Here is a 17,656-nt window from a genome sequence, read left to right as displayed (position 1 = left end):
ATGATCTTAGTGACTCCCGCACAGCACATTATACACGAACAATGCACTTACATGCACCAGGAAGAAGAAGGTGAACTCCAGGGACCTGAGTGGGGAAGTGACACATGCAGGATATCGGGCGCAGGATCTTAGTGACTCCCCGCACAGCGCATTATACACGGACAATACACTTCCATGCAACAGGAAGAAGAAGGGGAACTCCGGGGACCTGAGCGGGGAAGTGACACATGCAGGATATCAGGCGCAGGATCTTAGTGACTCCCCGCACAGCGCATTATACACGGACAATGCACTTACATGCACCAGGAAGAAGAAGGTGAACTCCGGGGACCTGAGCGGGGAAGCGACACATGCAGGATATCGGGTGCAGGATCTTAGTGACTCCCCGCACAGCACATTATACACGGACAATGCACTTACATGCACCAGGAAGAAGAAGGTGAACTCCGGGGACCTGAGCGGGGAAGCGACACATGCAGGATATCGGGTGCAGGCTCTTAGTGACTCCCCGCACAGCGCATTATACAGGGACAATGCACTTACATGCACCAGGAAGAAGAAGGTGAACTCCAGGGACCTGAGCGGGGAAGTGACACATGCAGGATATCGGGCGCAGGATCTTAGTGACTCCCCGCACAGCGCATTATACACGGACAATGCACTTACATGCAGCAGGAAGAAGAAGGTGAACTCCGGGGACCTGAGCGGGGAAGTGACACATGCAGGATATCGGACGGAGGATCTTAGTGACTCCCCGCACAGCGCATTATACACGGACAATGCACTTACATGCACCAGAAAGAAGAAGGTGAACTCCGGGGACCTGAGCGGGGAAGCGACACATGCAGGATATCGGGGGCAGGATCTTAGTGACTCCCCGCACAGCACATTATACCCGGACAATGCACTTACATGCACCAGGAAGAAGAAGGTGAACTCCGGGGACCTGAGCGGGGAAGTGACACATGCAGGATATCGGACGCAGGATCTTAGTGACTCCCCGCACAGCGCATTGTACACGGACAATGCACTTACATGCACCAGGAAGAAGAAGGTGAACTCCAGGGACCTGAGCGGGGAAGCGACACATGCAGGATATCGGGCGCAGGATCTTAGTGACTCCCCGCACAGCGCATTATACACGGACAATGCACTTACATGCACCAGGAAGAAGAAGGTGAACTCCGGGGACCTGAGCGTGGAAGCGACACATGCAGGATATCGGGCGCACGATCTTAGTGACTCCCCGCACAGCACATTATACACGGACAATGCACTTACATGCACCAGGAAGAAGAAGGTGAACTCCGGGGACCTGAGCGGGGAAGCGACACATGCAGGATATCGGGTGCAGGATCTTAGTGACTCCCCGCACAGCACATTATACACTGACAATGCACTTACATGCACAAGGAAGAAGAAGGTGAACTCCGGGGACCTGAGCGGGGAAGCGACACATGCAGGATATCGGGCGCACGATCTTAGTGACTCCCCGCACAGCGCATTATACACGGACAATGCACTTACATGCACCAGGAAGAAGAAGGTGAACTCCGGGGACCTGAGCGGGGAAGCGACACATGCAGGATATCGGGTGCAGGATCTTAGTGACTCCCCGCACAGCGCATTATACACGGACAATGCACTTACATGCACCAGGAAGAAGAAGGTGAACTCCGGGGACCTGAGCGGGGAAGTGACACATGCAGGATATCGGGCGCAGGATCTTAGTGACTCCCCGCACAGCGCATTATACACGGACAATGCACTTACATGCAGCAGGAAGAAGAAGGTGAACTCCGGGGACCTGAGCGGGGAAGTGACACATGGAGGATATCGGGCGCAGGATCTTAGTGACTCCCCGCACAGCGCATTATACCCGGACAATGCACTTACATGCACCAGGAAGAAGAAGGTGAACTCCGGGGACCTGAGCGGGGAAGCGATACATGCAGGATATCGGGCGCATGATCTTAGTGACTCCCCGCACAGCACATTATACACGGACAATGCACTTACATGCACCAGGAAGAAGAAGGTGAACTCCGGGGACCTGAGCGGGGAAGTGACACATGCAGGATATCGGGCGCAGGATCTTAGTGACTCCCCGCACAGCGCATTATACACGGACAATGCACTTACATGCAACAGGAGGAAGAAGGTGAACTCCGGGGACCTGAGCGGGGAAGCGACACATGCAGGATATCGGATGCACGATCTTAGTGACTCCCCGCACAGCGCATTATACACGGACAATGCACTTACATGCACCAGGAAGAAGAAGGTGAACTCCGGGGACCTGAGCAGGGAAGCGACACATGCAAGATATCGGGCGCAGGATCTTAGTGACTCCCCGCACAGCGCATTATACACGGACAATGCACTTACATGCAACAGGAGGAAGAAGGTGAACTCCGGGGACCTGAGCGGGGAAGCGACACATGCAGGATATCGGATGCACGATCTTAGTGACTCCCCGCACAGCGCATTATACACGGACAATGCACTTACATGCACCAGGAAGAAGAAGGTGAACTCCGGGGACCTGAGCAGGGAAGCGACACATGCAGGATATCGGGTGCAGGATCTTAGTGACTCCCTGCGCAGCGCATTATACACGGACAATGCACTTACATGCACCAGGAAGAAGAAGGTGAACTCTGGGGACCTGAGCGGGGAAGCGACACATGCAGGATATCGGGTGCAGGATCTTAGTGACTCACCGCACAGCGCATTATACACGGACAATGCACTTACATGCACCAGGAAGAAGAAGGTGAACTCCGGGGACCTGAGCGGGGAAGTGACACATGCAGGATATCGGTAACACGATCTTAGTGACTCACCGCACAGCGCATTATACACGGACAATGCACTTACATGCACCAGGAAGAAGAAGGTGAACTCCGGGGACCTGAGCGGGGAAGCGACACATGCAGGATATCGGGTGCAGGATCTTAGTGACTCCCCGCACAGCGCATTATACACGGACAATGCACTTACATGCACCAGGAAGAAGAAGGAGAACTCCAGGGAACTGAACGGGGAAGCGACACATGCAGGATATCGGGCGCAGGATCTTAGTGACTCCCCGCACAGCGCATTATACACGGACAATGCACTTACATGCACCAGGAAGAAGAAGGAGAACTCCTGGGACCTGAGCGGGGAAGCGACACATGCAGGATATCGGATGCACGATCTTAGTGACTCCCCGCACAGCACATTATACACGGACAATGCACTTACATGCAACAGGAAGAAGAAGGTAAACTCCAGGGACCTGAGCGGGGAAGTGACACATGCAGGATATCGGGCGCAGGATCTTAGTGACTCCCCGCACAGCACATTATACACAGACAATGCACTTACATGCACCAGGAAGAAGAAGGTGAACTCCGGGGACCTGAGCGGGGAAGCGACACATGCAGGATATCGGGTGCAGGATCTTAGTGACTCCCCGCACAGCACATTATACACGGACAATGCACTTACATGCACCAGGAAGAAGAAGGTGAACTCCGGGGACCTGAGCGGGGAAGTGACACATGCAGGATATCGGGTGCAGGATCTTAGTGACTCCCCGCACATCACATTATACACACACAATGCACTTACATGCACCAGGAAGAAGAAGGTGAACTCCAGGGACCTGAGCGGAGAAGTGACACATGCAGGATATCGGGTGCAGGATCTTAGTGACCCCATGCACAGCGCATTATACACGGACAATGCACTTACATGCACCAGGAAGAACGTGAACTCCTGGGACCTGAGCGGGGAAGCGACACATGCAGGATATCGGGTGCAGGATCTTAGTGACTCCCCGCACAGCACATTATACACAGACAATGCACTTACATGCACCAGGAAGAAGAAGGTGAACTCCGGGGACCTGAGCGGGGAAGCGACACATGCAGGATATCGGGCGCAGGATCTTAGTGACTCCCCGCACAGCGCATTATACACGGACAATGCACTTACATGCACCAGGAAGAAGAAGGTGAACTCCTGGGACCTGAGCGGGGAAGCGACACATGGAGGATATCGGGCGCAGGATCTTAGTGACTCCCCGCACAGCGCATTATACTCGGACAATGCACTTACATGCACCAGGAAGAAGAAGGTGAACTCCGGGGACCTGAGCGGGGAAGCGACACATGCAGGATATCGGGCGCAGGATCTTAGTGACTCCCCGCACAGCACATTATACACAGACAATGCACTTACATGCACCAGGAAGAAGAAGGTGAACTCCGGGGACCTGAGCGGGGAAGCGACACATGCAGGATATCGGGCGCAGGATCTTAGTGACTCCCCGCACAGCGCATTATACTCGGACAATGCACTTACATGCACCAGGAAGAAGAAGGTGAACTCCGGGGACCTGAGCGGGGAAGCGATACATGCAGGATATCGGGCGCACGATCTTAGTGACTCCCCGCACAGCACATTATACACGGACAATGCACTTACATGCACCAGGAAGAAGAAGGTGAACTCCGGGGACCTGAGCGGGGAAGTGACACATGCAGGATATCGGGCGCAGGATCTTAGTGACTCCCCGCACAGCGCATTATACACGGACAATGCACTTACATGCAACAGGAGGAAGAAGGTGAACTCCGGGGACCTAAGCGGGGAAGCGACACATGCAGTATATCGGGCGCAGGATCTTAGTGACTCCCTGCACAGCGCATTATACACGGACAATGCACTTACATGCACCAGGAAGAAGAAGGTGAACTCCGGGGACCTGAGCAGGGAAGCGACACATGCAAGATATCGGGTGCAGGATCTTAGTGACTCCCTGCGCAGCGCATTATACACGGACAATGCACTTACATGCACCAGGAAGAAGAAGGGAAACTCCTGGGACCTGAGCGGGGAAGTGACACATGCAGGATATCGGGTGCAGGATCTTAGTGACTCCCCGCACAGCACATTATACACGGACAATGCACTTACATGCACCAGGAAGAAGAAGGTGAACTCTGGGGACCTGAGCGGGGAAGCGACACATGCAGGATATCTGGGGCACGATCTTAGTGACTCACCGCACAGCGCATTATACACGGACAATGCACTTACATGCACCAGGAAGAAGAAGGTGAACTCCGGGGACCTGAGCGGGGAAGTGACACATGCAGGATATCGGTAACACGATCTTAGTGACTCACCGCACAGCGCATTATACACGGACAATGCACTTACATGCACCAGGAAGAAGAAGGTGAACTCCAGGGACCTGAGCGGGGAAGTGACACATGCAGGATATCGGGCGCAGGATCTTAGTGACTCCCCGCACAGCGCATTATACACGGACAATGCACTTACATGCACCAGGAAGAAGAAGGTGAACTCCGGGGACCTGAGCGGGGAAGCGACACATGCAGGATATCGGGTGCAGGATCTTAGTGACTCCCCGCACAGCGCATTATACACGGACAATGCACTTACATGCACCAGGAAGAAGAAGGTGAACTCCGGGGACCTGAGCGGGGAAGCGATACATGCAGGATATCGGGCGCAGGATCTTAGTGACTCCCCGCACAGCGCATTATACACGGACAATGCACTTACATGCACCAGGAAGAAGAAGGAGAACTCCTGGGACCTGAGCGGGGAAGCGACACATGCAGGATATCGGGTGCAGGATCTTAGTGACTCCCTGCACAGCACATTATACACAGACAATGCACTTACATGCAACAGGAAGAAGAAGGTGAACTCCAGGGACCGTAGCGGGGAAGCAACACATGCAGGATATCGGGCACACGATCTTAGGTATAGAGAAATAGATTGCAACGGCACCATGCAGGAATCGGGTGCAGGTCTTCAGAGCGGGTCTGATGTGGCTCGCTGAATGCAGTAAGAGAGTAAGATGAAGCAGCACTCCAAAATATAGTGAAAAGGAAGTTTATTCCACCATTGATGCGACGTTTCGCCTTATCATTAAAGGCATTTTCAAGTATGTTGAAAATGCCTTTAATGATAAGGCGAAACGTCGCATCAATGGTGGAATAAACTTCCTTTCCACTATATTTTGGAGTGCTGCTTCATCTTACTCTCTTAGGGCATACGATCTTAGTGACTCCCCACACAGCAAATTATACATGGACAATGCACTTACATGCACTGGGAAGAAGAAGGTGAACTCCGGGGACCTGAGCGGGGAAGCGACACATGCAGGATATTGGGCACACAATCTTAGTGACTCCCCGCACAGCGCATTATACATGGACAATGCACTTACATGCACCAGGAAGAAGAAGCTGAACTCCTGGGACCTGAGCGGGGAAGCGACACATGCAGGATATCGGGGCAGGATCTTAGTGACTCCCCGCACAGCGCATTATACACGGACAATGCACTTACATGCACCAGGAAGAAGAAGCTGAACTCCTGGGACCTGAGCGGGGAAGCGACACATGCAGGATATCGGGTGCAGGATCTTAGTGACTCCCCGCACAGCACATTATACACAGACAATGCACTTACATGCACCAGGAAGAAGAAGGTGAACTCCGGGGACCTGAGCGGGGAAGCGACACATGCAGGATATCGGGCGCAGGATCTTAGTGACTCCCCGCACAGCGCATTATACACGGACAATGCACTTACATGCACCAGGAAGAAGAAGGTGAACTCCTGGGACCTGAGCGGGGAAGCGACACATGTAGGATATCGGGCGCAGGATCTTAGTGACTCCCCGCACAGCGCATTATACTCGGACAATGCACTTACATGCACCAGGAAGAAGAAGGTGAACTCCGGGGACCTGAGCGGGGAAGCGACACATGCAGGATATCGGGCGCATGATCTTAGTGACTCCCCGCACAGCGCATTATACATGGACAATGCACTTACATGCACCAGGAAGAAGAAGGTGAACTCCGGGGACCTGAGCGGGGAAGCGACACATGCAGGATATCGGGCGCAGGATCTTAGTGACTCCCCGCACAGCGCATTATACACGGACAATGCACTTACATGCACCAGGAAGAAGAAGGTGAACTCCTGGGACCTGAGCGGGGAAGCGACACATGTAGGATATCGGGCGCAGGATCTTAGTGACTCCCCGCACAGCGCATTATACTCGGACAATGCACTTACATGCACCAGGAAGAAGAAGGTGAACTCCGGGGACCTGAGCGGGGAAGTGACACATGCAGGATATCGGGTGCAGGATCTTAGTGACTCCCCGCACAGCACATTATACACAGACAATGCACTTACATGCACCAGGAAGAAGAATCAGAACTCCGGGGACCTGAGCGGGGAAGCGACACATGCAGGATATCGTGCACAGGATCTTAGTAACTCCCTACACAGCGCATTATACACGGACAATGCACTTACATGCACCAGGAAGAAGAAGCTGAACTCCGGGGACCTGAGCGGGGAAGCGACACAATCAGGATATCGGGGGCAGCATCTTAGTGACTCCCCGCACAGCGCATTATACACGGACAATGCACTTACATGCACCAGGAAGAAGAAGGTGAACTCTGGGGACCTGAGCGGAGAAGCGACACATGCAGGATATCGGGCGCACGATCTTAGTGACTCCCCGCACAGTGCATTATACACGGACAATGCACTTACATGCACCAGGAAGAAGAAGGTGAACTCCGGGGACCTGAGCGGGGAAGCGACACATGCAGGATATCGGGCGCATGATCTTAGTGACTCCCCGCACAGCGCATTATACACGGACAATGCACTTACATGCACCAGGAAGAAGAAGGTGAACTCCAGGGACCTGAGCGGGGAAGTGACACATGCAGGATATCGGGTGCAGGATCTTAGTTTCCCCTAAATCCCTTCCTCATCCAATCCCTTCCCTTCCTTGGTTGAACTTGATGGACAAGTGTCTTTTTTCAACCGTATAAACTATGAAACTATGAAACTATGACTTCCTGCACAGTGCATTATACATGGACAATGCACTTACATGCACCAGGAAGAAGAAGGTGAACTCCAGGGACCTGAGCGGGGAAGTGACACATGCAGGATATCGGGCGCAGGATCTTAGTGACTCCCCGCACAGTGCATTATACACGGACAATGCACTTACATGCACCAGGAAGAAGAAGGTGAACTCCGGGGACCTGAGCGGGGAAGTGACACATGCAGGATATCGGGGGCAGGATCTTAGTGACTCCCCGCACAGCGCATTATACATGGACAATGCACTTACATGCACCAGGAAGAAGAAGGTGAACTCCAGGGACCTGAGCGGGGAAGTGACACATGCAGGATATCGGGTGCAGGATCTTAGTGACTCCCCGCACAGCGCATTATACATGGACAATGCACTTACATGCACCAGGAAGAAGAAGGTGAACTCCGGGGACCTGAGCGGGGAAGTGACACATGCAGGATATTGGCTGCAGGATCTTAGTGACTCCCCGCACAGCGCATTATACACGGACAATGCACTTACATGCACCAGGAAGAAGAAGGTGAACTCCGGGGACCTGAGCGGGGAAGTGACACATGCAGGATATCGGGCGCAGGATCTTAGTGACTCCCCGCACAGCGCATTATACACGGACAATGCACTTACATGCACCAGGAAGAAGAAGGTGAACTCCGGGGACCTGAGCGGGGAAGCGACACATGCAGGATATCGGGCGCAGGATCTTAGTGTCTCCCCGCACAGTGCATTATACACGGACAATGCACTTACATGCACCAGGGAGAAGAAGGTGAACTCCGGGGACCTGAGCGGGGAAGCGACACATGCAGGATATCGGGCGCACGATCTTAGTGACTCCCCGCACAGCACATTATACACGGACAATGCACTTACATGCACCAGGAAGAAGAAGGTGAACTCCGGGGACCTGAGCGGGGAAGTGACACATGCAGGATATCGGGCGCAGGATCTTAGTGACTCCCCGCACAGTGCATTATACACGGACAATGCACTTACATGCACCAGGGCTTCCCCAGACACAAGCTATTAATTTAATTAAATAAAGTTTTGGCCAGGCTGATTTTCGAACCTGGGACCCTCTGCACTGTAGACAGGAGCCTTAACTAACTGAGCTATAAGCCCAGTGATACAAGGATGAGGATTTCTGGTAACTAAGAAGTGTTATCTGCCACTGTTACACTGTTACAGAGATTATTATTGTAATTATTGAGACTATTATTATTATTATAAATTTTGTTATTTTTATTATAATGGAGAAGATTATTAATAATAGTAAAAATAATAATAATCATCTCAATAATAATAATAATAATTATTATTATAATCTCCATAATAATAATAATAGTCGCAATAATTACAATAATCTCTGAGAAGATCCCTCCCTTTATACCAAGGCATTAAATCTGTGTCATTGAGATGATTTTTATTATTATAATATGGCTAAAATTTTGGGTGTGGCCAGGGAGTGATTGGGGGTGTGGCTTAGGGGGATCGCCATTTTGTCCCTCTTTCCCTTTCACAGATGTTGGGAGGTATGAGTATACCCCCCAGCCCAGAGTATACCCCCCAGGACAGAGCATAGAGCCCCTCAGTCCAGAGAATACCCCCCAGGCCAGAGCATAGAGCCCCTCAGTCCAGAGTATACCCCCCAGGCCAGAGCATAGAGCCCCTCAGTCCAGAGTATACCCCCCAGGCCAGAGCATAGAGCCCCTCAGTCCAGAGTATACCCCCCAGGCCAGAGCATAGAGCCCCTCAGTCCAGAGTATACCCGCCAGGCCAGAGTATACCCCCCCCATGCCACAGTAACCCCCACCCCCCAGGCCAAAGTAATCGTTCGCCCCAGAGTATACCCCCCCCCAGGCCAGAATAAACCCCCTGTATATAATAGGGGGTGCTGTCTATAATAAGGAGCGTGCTGTATATAATAAGGAGGGTGATGTATATAATAAGGAGGGTGCTGTATATAATATGGAGGGTGCTCTGTATATAATATGGAGGGTGCTGTATATAATATGGAGAGTGCTGTATATAATAAGGAGGGTGCTGTATATAATAAGGAGGGTGATGTATATAATAAGGAGGGTGCTGTATATAATATGGAGGGTGCTGTATATAATATGGAGGGTGCTGTATATAATAAGGAGGGTGCTGTGTATAATAAGGAGGGTGCTGTATATAATATGGAGGGTGCTGTGTATAATAAGGAGGGTGCTGTGTATAATAAGGAGCGTGCTGTATATAATAAGGAGGGTGCAGTATATAATAAGGAGAGTGCTGTATATAATAAGGAGGGTGCTGTATATAATATGGAGGGTGCTGTATATAATATGGAGGGTGCTGTATTTAATATGGAGGGTGCTGTATATAATAAGGAGGGTGCTGTGTATAATATGGAGGGTGCTGTATATAATATGGAAGGTGTTGTATTTAATATGGAGGGTGCAGTGTATAATAAGGAGGGTGCTGTGTATAATATGGAGGGTGCTGTATATAATATGGAGGGTGCTGTATATAATAAGGAGGGTGCTGTATATAATATGGAGGGTGCTGTATATAATAAGGAGGGTGCTGTATATAATATGGAGGGTGCTGTATATAATATGGAGGGTGCTGTATATAATAAGGAGGGTGCTGTATATAATATGGAGGGTGCTGTATATAATAAGGAGGGTGCAGTGTATAATAAGGAGGGTGCTGTATATAATAAGGAGGGTGCTGTATATAATATGGAGGGTGCTGTATATAATAAGGAGGGTGCAGTGTATAATAAGGAGGGTGCTGTATATAATAAGGAGGGTGCTGTATATAATATGGAGGGTGCTGTATATAATAAGGAGGGTGCTGTGTATAATATGGAGGGTGCTGTGTATAATAAGGAGGGTGCTGTATATAATAAGGAGGGTGCTGTGTATAATATGGAAGGTGTTGTATATAATATGGAGGGTGCTGTATATAATAAGGAGGGTGCTGTGTATAATATGGAAGGTGTTGTATATAATATGGAGGGTGCTGTATTTAATATGGAGGGTGCTGTATATAATAAGGAGGGTGCTGTGTATAATATGGAGGGTGCTGTATATAATATGGAAGGTGTTGTATTTAATATGGAGGGTGCAGTGTATAATAAGGAGGGTGCTGTGTATAATATGGAGGGTGCTGTATATAATATGGAGGGTGCTGTATATAATAAGGAGGGTGCTGTATATAATATGGAGGGTGCTGTATATAATAAGGAGGGTGCTGTATATAATATGGAGGGTGCTGTATATAATATGGAGGGTGCTGTATATAATAAGGAGGGTGCTGTATATAATATGGAGGGTGCTGTATATAATAAGGAGGGTGCAGTGTATAATAAGGAGGGTGCTGTGTATAATAAGGAGGGTGCTGTATATAATAAGGAGGGTGCTGTGTATATAATATGGAGGGTGCTCTGTATATAATATGGAGGTTGCTCTGTATATAATATGGAGGGTGCTGTATATAATATGGAGGGTGCTGTATATAATAAGGAGGGTGCTGTATATAATATGGAGGGTGCTGTATATAATAAGGAGGGTGCTGTATATAATATGGAGGGTGCTGTATATAATATGGAGGGTGCTGTATATAATAAGGAGGGTGCTGTATATAATATGGAGGGTGCTGTATATAATAAGGAGGGTGCAGTGTATAATAAGGAGGGTGCTGTATATAATAAGGAGGGTGCTGTATATAATATGGAGGGTGCTGTATATAATAAGGAGGGTGCAGTGTATAATAAGGAGGGTGCTGTATATAATAAGGAGGGTGCTGTATATAATATGGAGGGTGCTGTATATAATAAGGAGGGTGCTGTGTATAATATGGAGGGTGCTGTGTATAATAAGGAGGGTGCTGTATATAATAAGGAGGGTGCTGTGTATAATATGGAAGGTGTTGTATATAATATGGAGGGTGCTGTATATAATAAGGAGGGTGCTGTGTATAATATGGAAGGTGTTGTATATAATATGGAGGGTGCTCTGTATATAATAAGGGCTGTACTGTATATAATATGGAGGGTGCTGTATATAATATGGAGGGTGCTCTGTATATAATATGGAGGGTGCTGTGTATAATATGGTGGGTGCTCTGTATATAATATGGAGGGTGCTGTATATAATATGGAGGGTGCTGTGTATTATATGGAGGGTGCTGTATATTATATGGAGGGTGCTCTGTATATAATAATGGCTGTACTGTATATAATATGGAGGGTGCTCTGTATATAATATGGAGGGTGCTGTATATAATATGGAGGGCGCTGTATATTATATGGAGGGTGCTGTGTATATAATATGGTGGGTGCTCTGTATATAATATGGAGGGTGCTCTGTATATAATATGGAGGGTGCTCTGTATATAATATGGAGGGTGCTGTATATTATATGGAGGGTGCTGTATATAATATGGAGGGTGCTCTGTATATAATATGGAGGGTGCTGTATATTATATGGAGGGTGCTGTATATAATATGGAGGGTGCTCTGTATATAATATGGAGGGTGCTGTATATTATATGGAGGGTGCTGTGTATATAATATGGTGGGTGCTCTGTATATAATATGGAGGGTGCTCTGTATATAATATGGAGGGTGCTGTATATAATATGGAGGGTGCTGTGTATATTATATGGAGGGTGCTGTGTATAATATGGAGGGTGCTGTGTATAATATGGAGGGTGCTGTATATAATAAGGAGGGTGCTGTATATAATATGGAGGGTGCTGTGTATATTATATGGAGGGTGCTGTATATAATATGGAGGGTGCTCTGTGTATAATATGGAGGGTGCTCTGTATATAATATGGTGGGTGCTCTGTGTATAATATGGAGGGTGCTCTGTATATAATATGGAGGGTGCTGTATATAATATGGAGGGTGCTGTGTATATTATATGGAGGGTGCTGTGTATTATATGGAGGGTGCTCTGTATATAATATGGAGGGTGCTGTATATAATATGGAGGGTGCTGTGTATATTATATGGAGGGTGCTGTGTATTATATGGAGGGTGCTCTGTATATAATAATGGCTGTACTGTATATAATATGGAGGGTGCTGTGTATATTATATGGAGGGTGTTGTATATAATATGGAGGGTGCTGTATATAATATGGTGGGTGCTCTGTATATAATATGGAGGGTGCTGTGTATATAATATGGAGGGTGCTCTGTATATAATATGGTGGGTGCTCTGTATATAATATGGAGGGTGCTCTGTATATAATATGGAGGGTGCTGTGTATAATTTGGTGGGTGCTCTGTATATAATATGGAGGGTGCTGTGTATAATATGGAGGGTGCTGTATATTATATGGAGGGTGCTGTGTATAATATGGAGGGTGCTGTGTATAATATGGAGGGTGCGTCCTCCCCCAGGGATAGTTGGGTTGAACTTTTCTAACATCAGAGACTGCAGAGATCTTCATGAAGCGTCTGGACTAGAGATGAGCGAGCATACTCGTCTGAGCTTGATGCTCGTTCGATTATTAGCGTATCGAAACGGCTCGTTGCTCGGACGAGTATTTCGCCTGCTCGAGAACTGCTCGAGTCAATGCAAACTGTCTTCTGATAAGTTAGCAGATGTATGGAAACATCTGCAATGTGTTCCTCAGTGAACACAGGATCATTTCAGTGAAGAACACATTGCAGATGTTTCCGTACATCTGCTATCTTATCAGAAGACATTGGGGGTCATTTACTAAGGGCCCGATTCGCGTTTTCCCGACGTGTTACCCGAATATTTCCGATTTGCGCCGATTGTACCTGAATTCCCCTGGGTTTTTGGCGCACGCGATCGGAATTTGGCGCATCGGCGCCGGCATGCGCGCGACGGAAATCGGGGGCCGCGGCAGAACGAAAACCCGACGTATTCGGAAAAACTGCCGCATTTTTAAAAAAAATTGTGTCGCGAAAATTTCACTCACCTTCATCCTGGGTAGGCCGGTGTATTTCGAGGCATTCCAGCGGACTTCAGCGCAGCAGCACCACCACCTGGTGGACGTCGGAGGAACTGCCTTGATGAATCCTGGCCGGACCCGAATCCAGCGCAGAGAACGCGCCGCTGGATCGCGAACGGACCGGGTAAGTAAATCTGCCTTATTATTTCTCAATAAAATGACACATTGAAAAATGTTCGGGTCTCCCATTGACTTCAATGGGGCTCGTTATTCGAAACGAGCACTCGAGCATCGGCAAAAGTCTCGGATAACGAGCACCATTGAAGTCAATGGGAGACTCGAACATTTTAGTGCTCGCTCATCTCTAGTCTGGACACCTTTCTACAGCACAATAACCTTGATGTAATTATGATGTCACAGAATTATGTTCCTTTATGTCCCGGCTCCTCTGATCTCTTGGATTTTATGGACTTTCTCTGTAGTGATTGTGTGCAGTCGGTGCAGTAGAAGTCTCTGGGTCAGGCTTGAGCTCCTCTGACTTGTCTCTTGTACCTTCTATTCCAGGAGTTTTCCCGATAGTCGTCCTGACACATAAGACAGCCGGATCTCTGACGGAAAAAGAGGGAATATTCAGGGACATGGGAGTTCAAAAAGTCTTTGCATTTGAAAGTTACACCCAAGAAAATCACAGTAAAAGACGAGAAAAACACGAGGAGCTCCTGAAGTTCTTGTGTGAAGTCATTAAGGACGTTCAGTTTCATGTGGAGAAAATCCCTCGAGATCCAGTGAAGGAGACGGCGGAGAGGAGGAAATTCGTCCTCAACTATGTCCATGAGGCGGCTAAAAAGGAAAGGTTTAGGAAAGAGGAAGAAGCGGAGGCTTTTGAGCGAGCTCTGCAGCAGAAGAAAATCAAGGAGCAGGAGAAGGCCATGAGGATGCAGAAGGAAAGAGAAGAAGAGGAGGACGAAGAGGAAATAAGAAGTAAACACGAAGAACTAGAAGAAAGGAGACAACAAGACCGTGCAAGGCAAGAAGAAGAGCTTCAGCGAGAAATGAATGAAAATAATACGAGGAAGAAAAGACGCCCATGTTGTTGTTGCTCATAGTCATCGAGATCCAGACATGAAGATTTCTGAGCAAAGAAGCCGATGGATAATTGTATCTTCACCAAGGTTCTGCTCAGAGCTCAGATGCCTCAGGACCTCCTGCTTGTCCGGTGTCTGCACATGGCGTCCAGGAGTCACATTCTGATTATTGTATTTTTTGCACTAATCAATCGATTTGTGAATAAAAACCTGTAATACCTAATATTCAAGCCAGTGGGGGGGGGGGGGGGATGCGGGGGTGATTGATGGGAGCAGAGGGTAATCTGAGAGCGTAAGGGTGCTGCCACACGTGGCGTTTTGAACCCGTTTTTGGTCCGTTTTTAAGCAGTGCATTTTTGACCATTTTCAATCAAGATCATTGGTTGTTTTTTTAACGCATGCGTTTTTTAATGGACTGCTTAAAAACGGACCAAAAACACGTTCAAAACAAACGCCATGTGTGGCATCACCCTTACAGGAATGACTATGACACTTATATCATAAATCATAAATCATATATCATAAATACACAAAATAAAATGATCTCACACCATAAAGATCCATCTCCTGCTTCATCATCACTGACCCCTGATCTTTATGCCCTGCACCTGACAAAGGGGCTGCTCTATCTGCCAAAATGCTTTCTATTGATGCTGTCGCGCCCCGCCCTTTAGGACGGGGGTACTGATGGGGGCCAGGGGCCACTTTGCTCCCTGAAAAGGGGGAAGGAAAGAACTTGTAGGGAAATGTTGGTGACACCAGTCGGGATAATATTCGCTGACTTGGGCCCTAGGAGGTCGGTGTTGTGGGTCAGCGGGATGTTATGAACCTTTTCCGAATTGGGGGGCTCCCAGGGGATGGAGGAGGACGAGGTGTAAGTCACTTGCCTTGTGATGATGGTGGCGCCAAAGAAACAACTCATATACTCCTATTTGAACTTGAACTGTAGGGATGCGGCCACCTTGGTGACAACCTCCTCAATATGATTCTCAATGTGCTCCAAATTATGCTTCTTAGTTGCACTGCACTTTGCTTCTTACAGGTACAACCTCTGCTTGCTGTGCTGATTCACTCTGGGTCTGTTTCGGCTTAGCTCCTCTGAGCCTCAGGCTCTCCTGCCTGCCACCTCCAGGTCATCCTGAAACATCGGCTGCTGTCTCCTTCAGTCTACTTCCTCTGACCGATTCCTTCTTCCTTACTGGCGACTTCCTAACTCTGACTGACTCTTAACTCCTCCCTTCCTCTTCCCATAATCCTTTGCTGCTCTCTCACCTTGGTAGGCCGGCCCCTTCTTTTTTAAGGGGAACCTGTCACCACTGTTTGAAAAGATTCCGTTTCGGGCAGGTTCCCGTAGAGCCCTTATAGCATAAGGGCGACCTTTCTTCAGCTAATAAAATCGCTGCTCCGAAAAGGGAAAAATGACCATTTATTCTCTGTCTGGTAACCATGCAGAGCGTCTAGCGAGTCGAGGTGGGCGGATACATACGTGCATCATGCGGCTGTCGACTGTATTATAACACAAATGCCTACGGCGCATGCGCGGCTTTACTGCTTAGCTTCCTTCTTCCGCACCTGGGACCGGAATCTAAATGGTACCCGGTTTTCACCACAGCCGCCGCATAGCGGGTTGGACTTGCTGCGGTATGGTGCCACCAGGTCTTTCCACAAGTGCGACTTTATCCGCAGAGGCAGCCAAGGCGTAGTACAGATGCATCAGGCAAACCCATGGCCGGGAACAGGCAGGACAGCACAGGATCGAAATCGGGGACGTAGCAAAAGGTTGGAATGGGCAGCACAGGAGCGAGGTCACAACAGCAAATCAGGATAATCACAGAGGGCATCAGGAGAGCTTTCTCACAAAGATCCGGCAAAGAACACAGGACGGGGCAGGTATTTATAATGGCAAGCAGCCCGCCAGCGCCAATTATCGGCGCACTGGTCTTTAAATCATAAAGAGTCGGACTGCGGGTAGTGAGGAGGCCACTGCTGGAGCCAAGAGAGGTAAGTTAGGAGGCAGGCTCCGGGGCAGTGGCAGCTGGAAGGCTATATACTTCAATGGGTTGGAAGGCAATATACTTCAATGGGCTGGCTGTATACTTCAATGGGCTGGCAGGCCATATACTACAAGGTGCTGGCAGGCTATGTACTACAGGGGGCTGGCTGGCTATATACTATACGGGCTGGGCAGGCTGTATACTACAGGGGGATGGCTGGCTATGTACTTCGGGAGCTGGCAGGCTATATACTACAGGGGGATGGCTGGCAATATACTATGAGAGCTGGCAGGCTATATACTACAGGGGGCTGGCAGACTATATACTACAGGAGGCTGGCTGGCTATATACTATGGGGGCAGGCAGGCTATATACTACAGGGTGCTGGCTGGCTATATACTATGGGGGCTGTTAAGCTATATTCTATAAGGAGCTGACTGGTTATATATTACATGTGGCTGGCAGGCTATATACTACAGGGGTTTGCTGGCTGTATGATACAGGGGCTGGGCAGGCTGTATACTACTGGGGGCTGGCTGGCTATATATTACGGGGGCAGGAAGGCTATATACTACAGGGGGCTGGCTATACACTATGGGGGCTGGCTGGCTATATACTACAGGGGGCTGGCAGACGATATACTACAAGGAGCTGACTGGCTATATAATACTGGGGCTGGTAGGCTATATACTACAGGGGAATGGCAGGCTA

The 17,656-nt window shown here is 49.0% G+C and overlaps 1 protein-coding gene across 1 annotated transcript in view; it reads left to right on the top strand.

Annotated features, from left to right (window-relative positions):
• The window catches only part of LOC140076250 (uncharacterized), a 69,407-nt gene extending 54,231 nt beyond the window's left edge, over positions 1 to 15,176 (top strand). Inside the window, exon 4 of the mRNA XM_072122780.1 lies at positions 14,431 to 15,176. Within this exon, the coding sequence (XP_071978881.1) occupies positions 14,431 to 14,972 (542 nt within the window). The 3' untranslated portion in view covers positions 14,973 to 15,176. The remainder of the gene's footprint in view (positions 1 to 14,430) is intronic.
• The last annotated feature ends 2,480 nt before the right edge of the window (positions 15,177 to 17,656 follow it).

This window comes from Engystomops pustulosus, chromosome 8 (genome assembly GCF_040894005.1).
Source record: "Engystomops pustulosus chromosome 8, aEngPut4.maternal, whole genome shotgun sequence".
NCBI classification, from domain to species: domain Eukaryota; kingdom Metazoa; phylum Chordata; class Amphibia; order Anura; family Leptodactylidae; genus Engystomops; species Engystomops pustulosus.
This window is presented reverse-complemented; position numbering and strand designations above follow the sequence as displayed.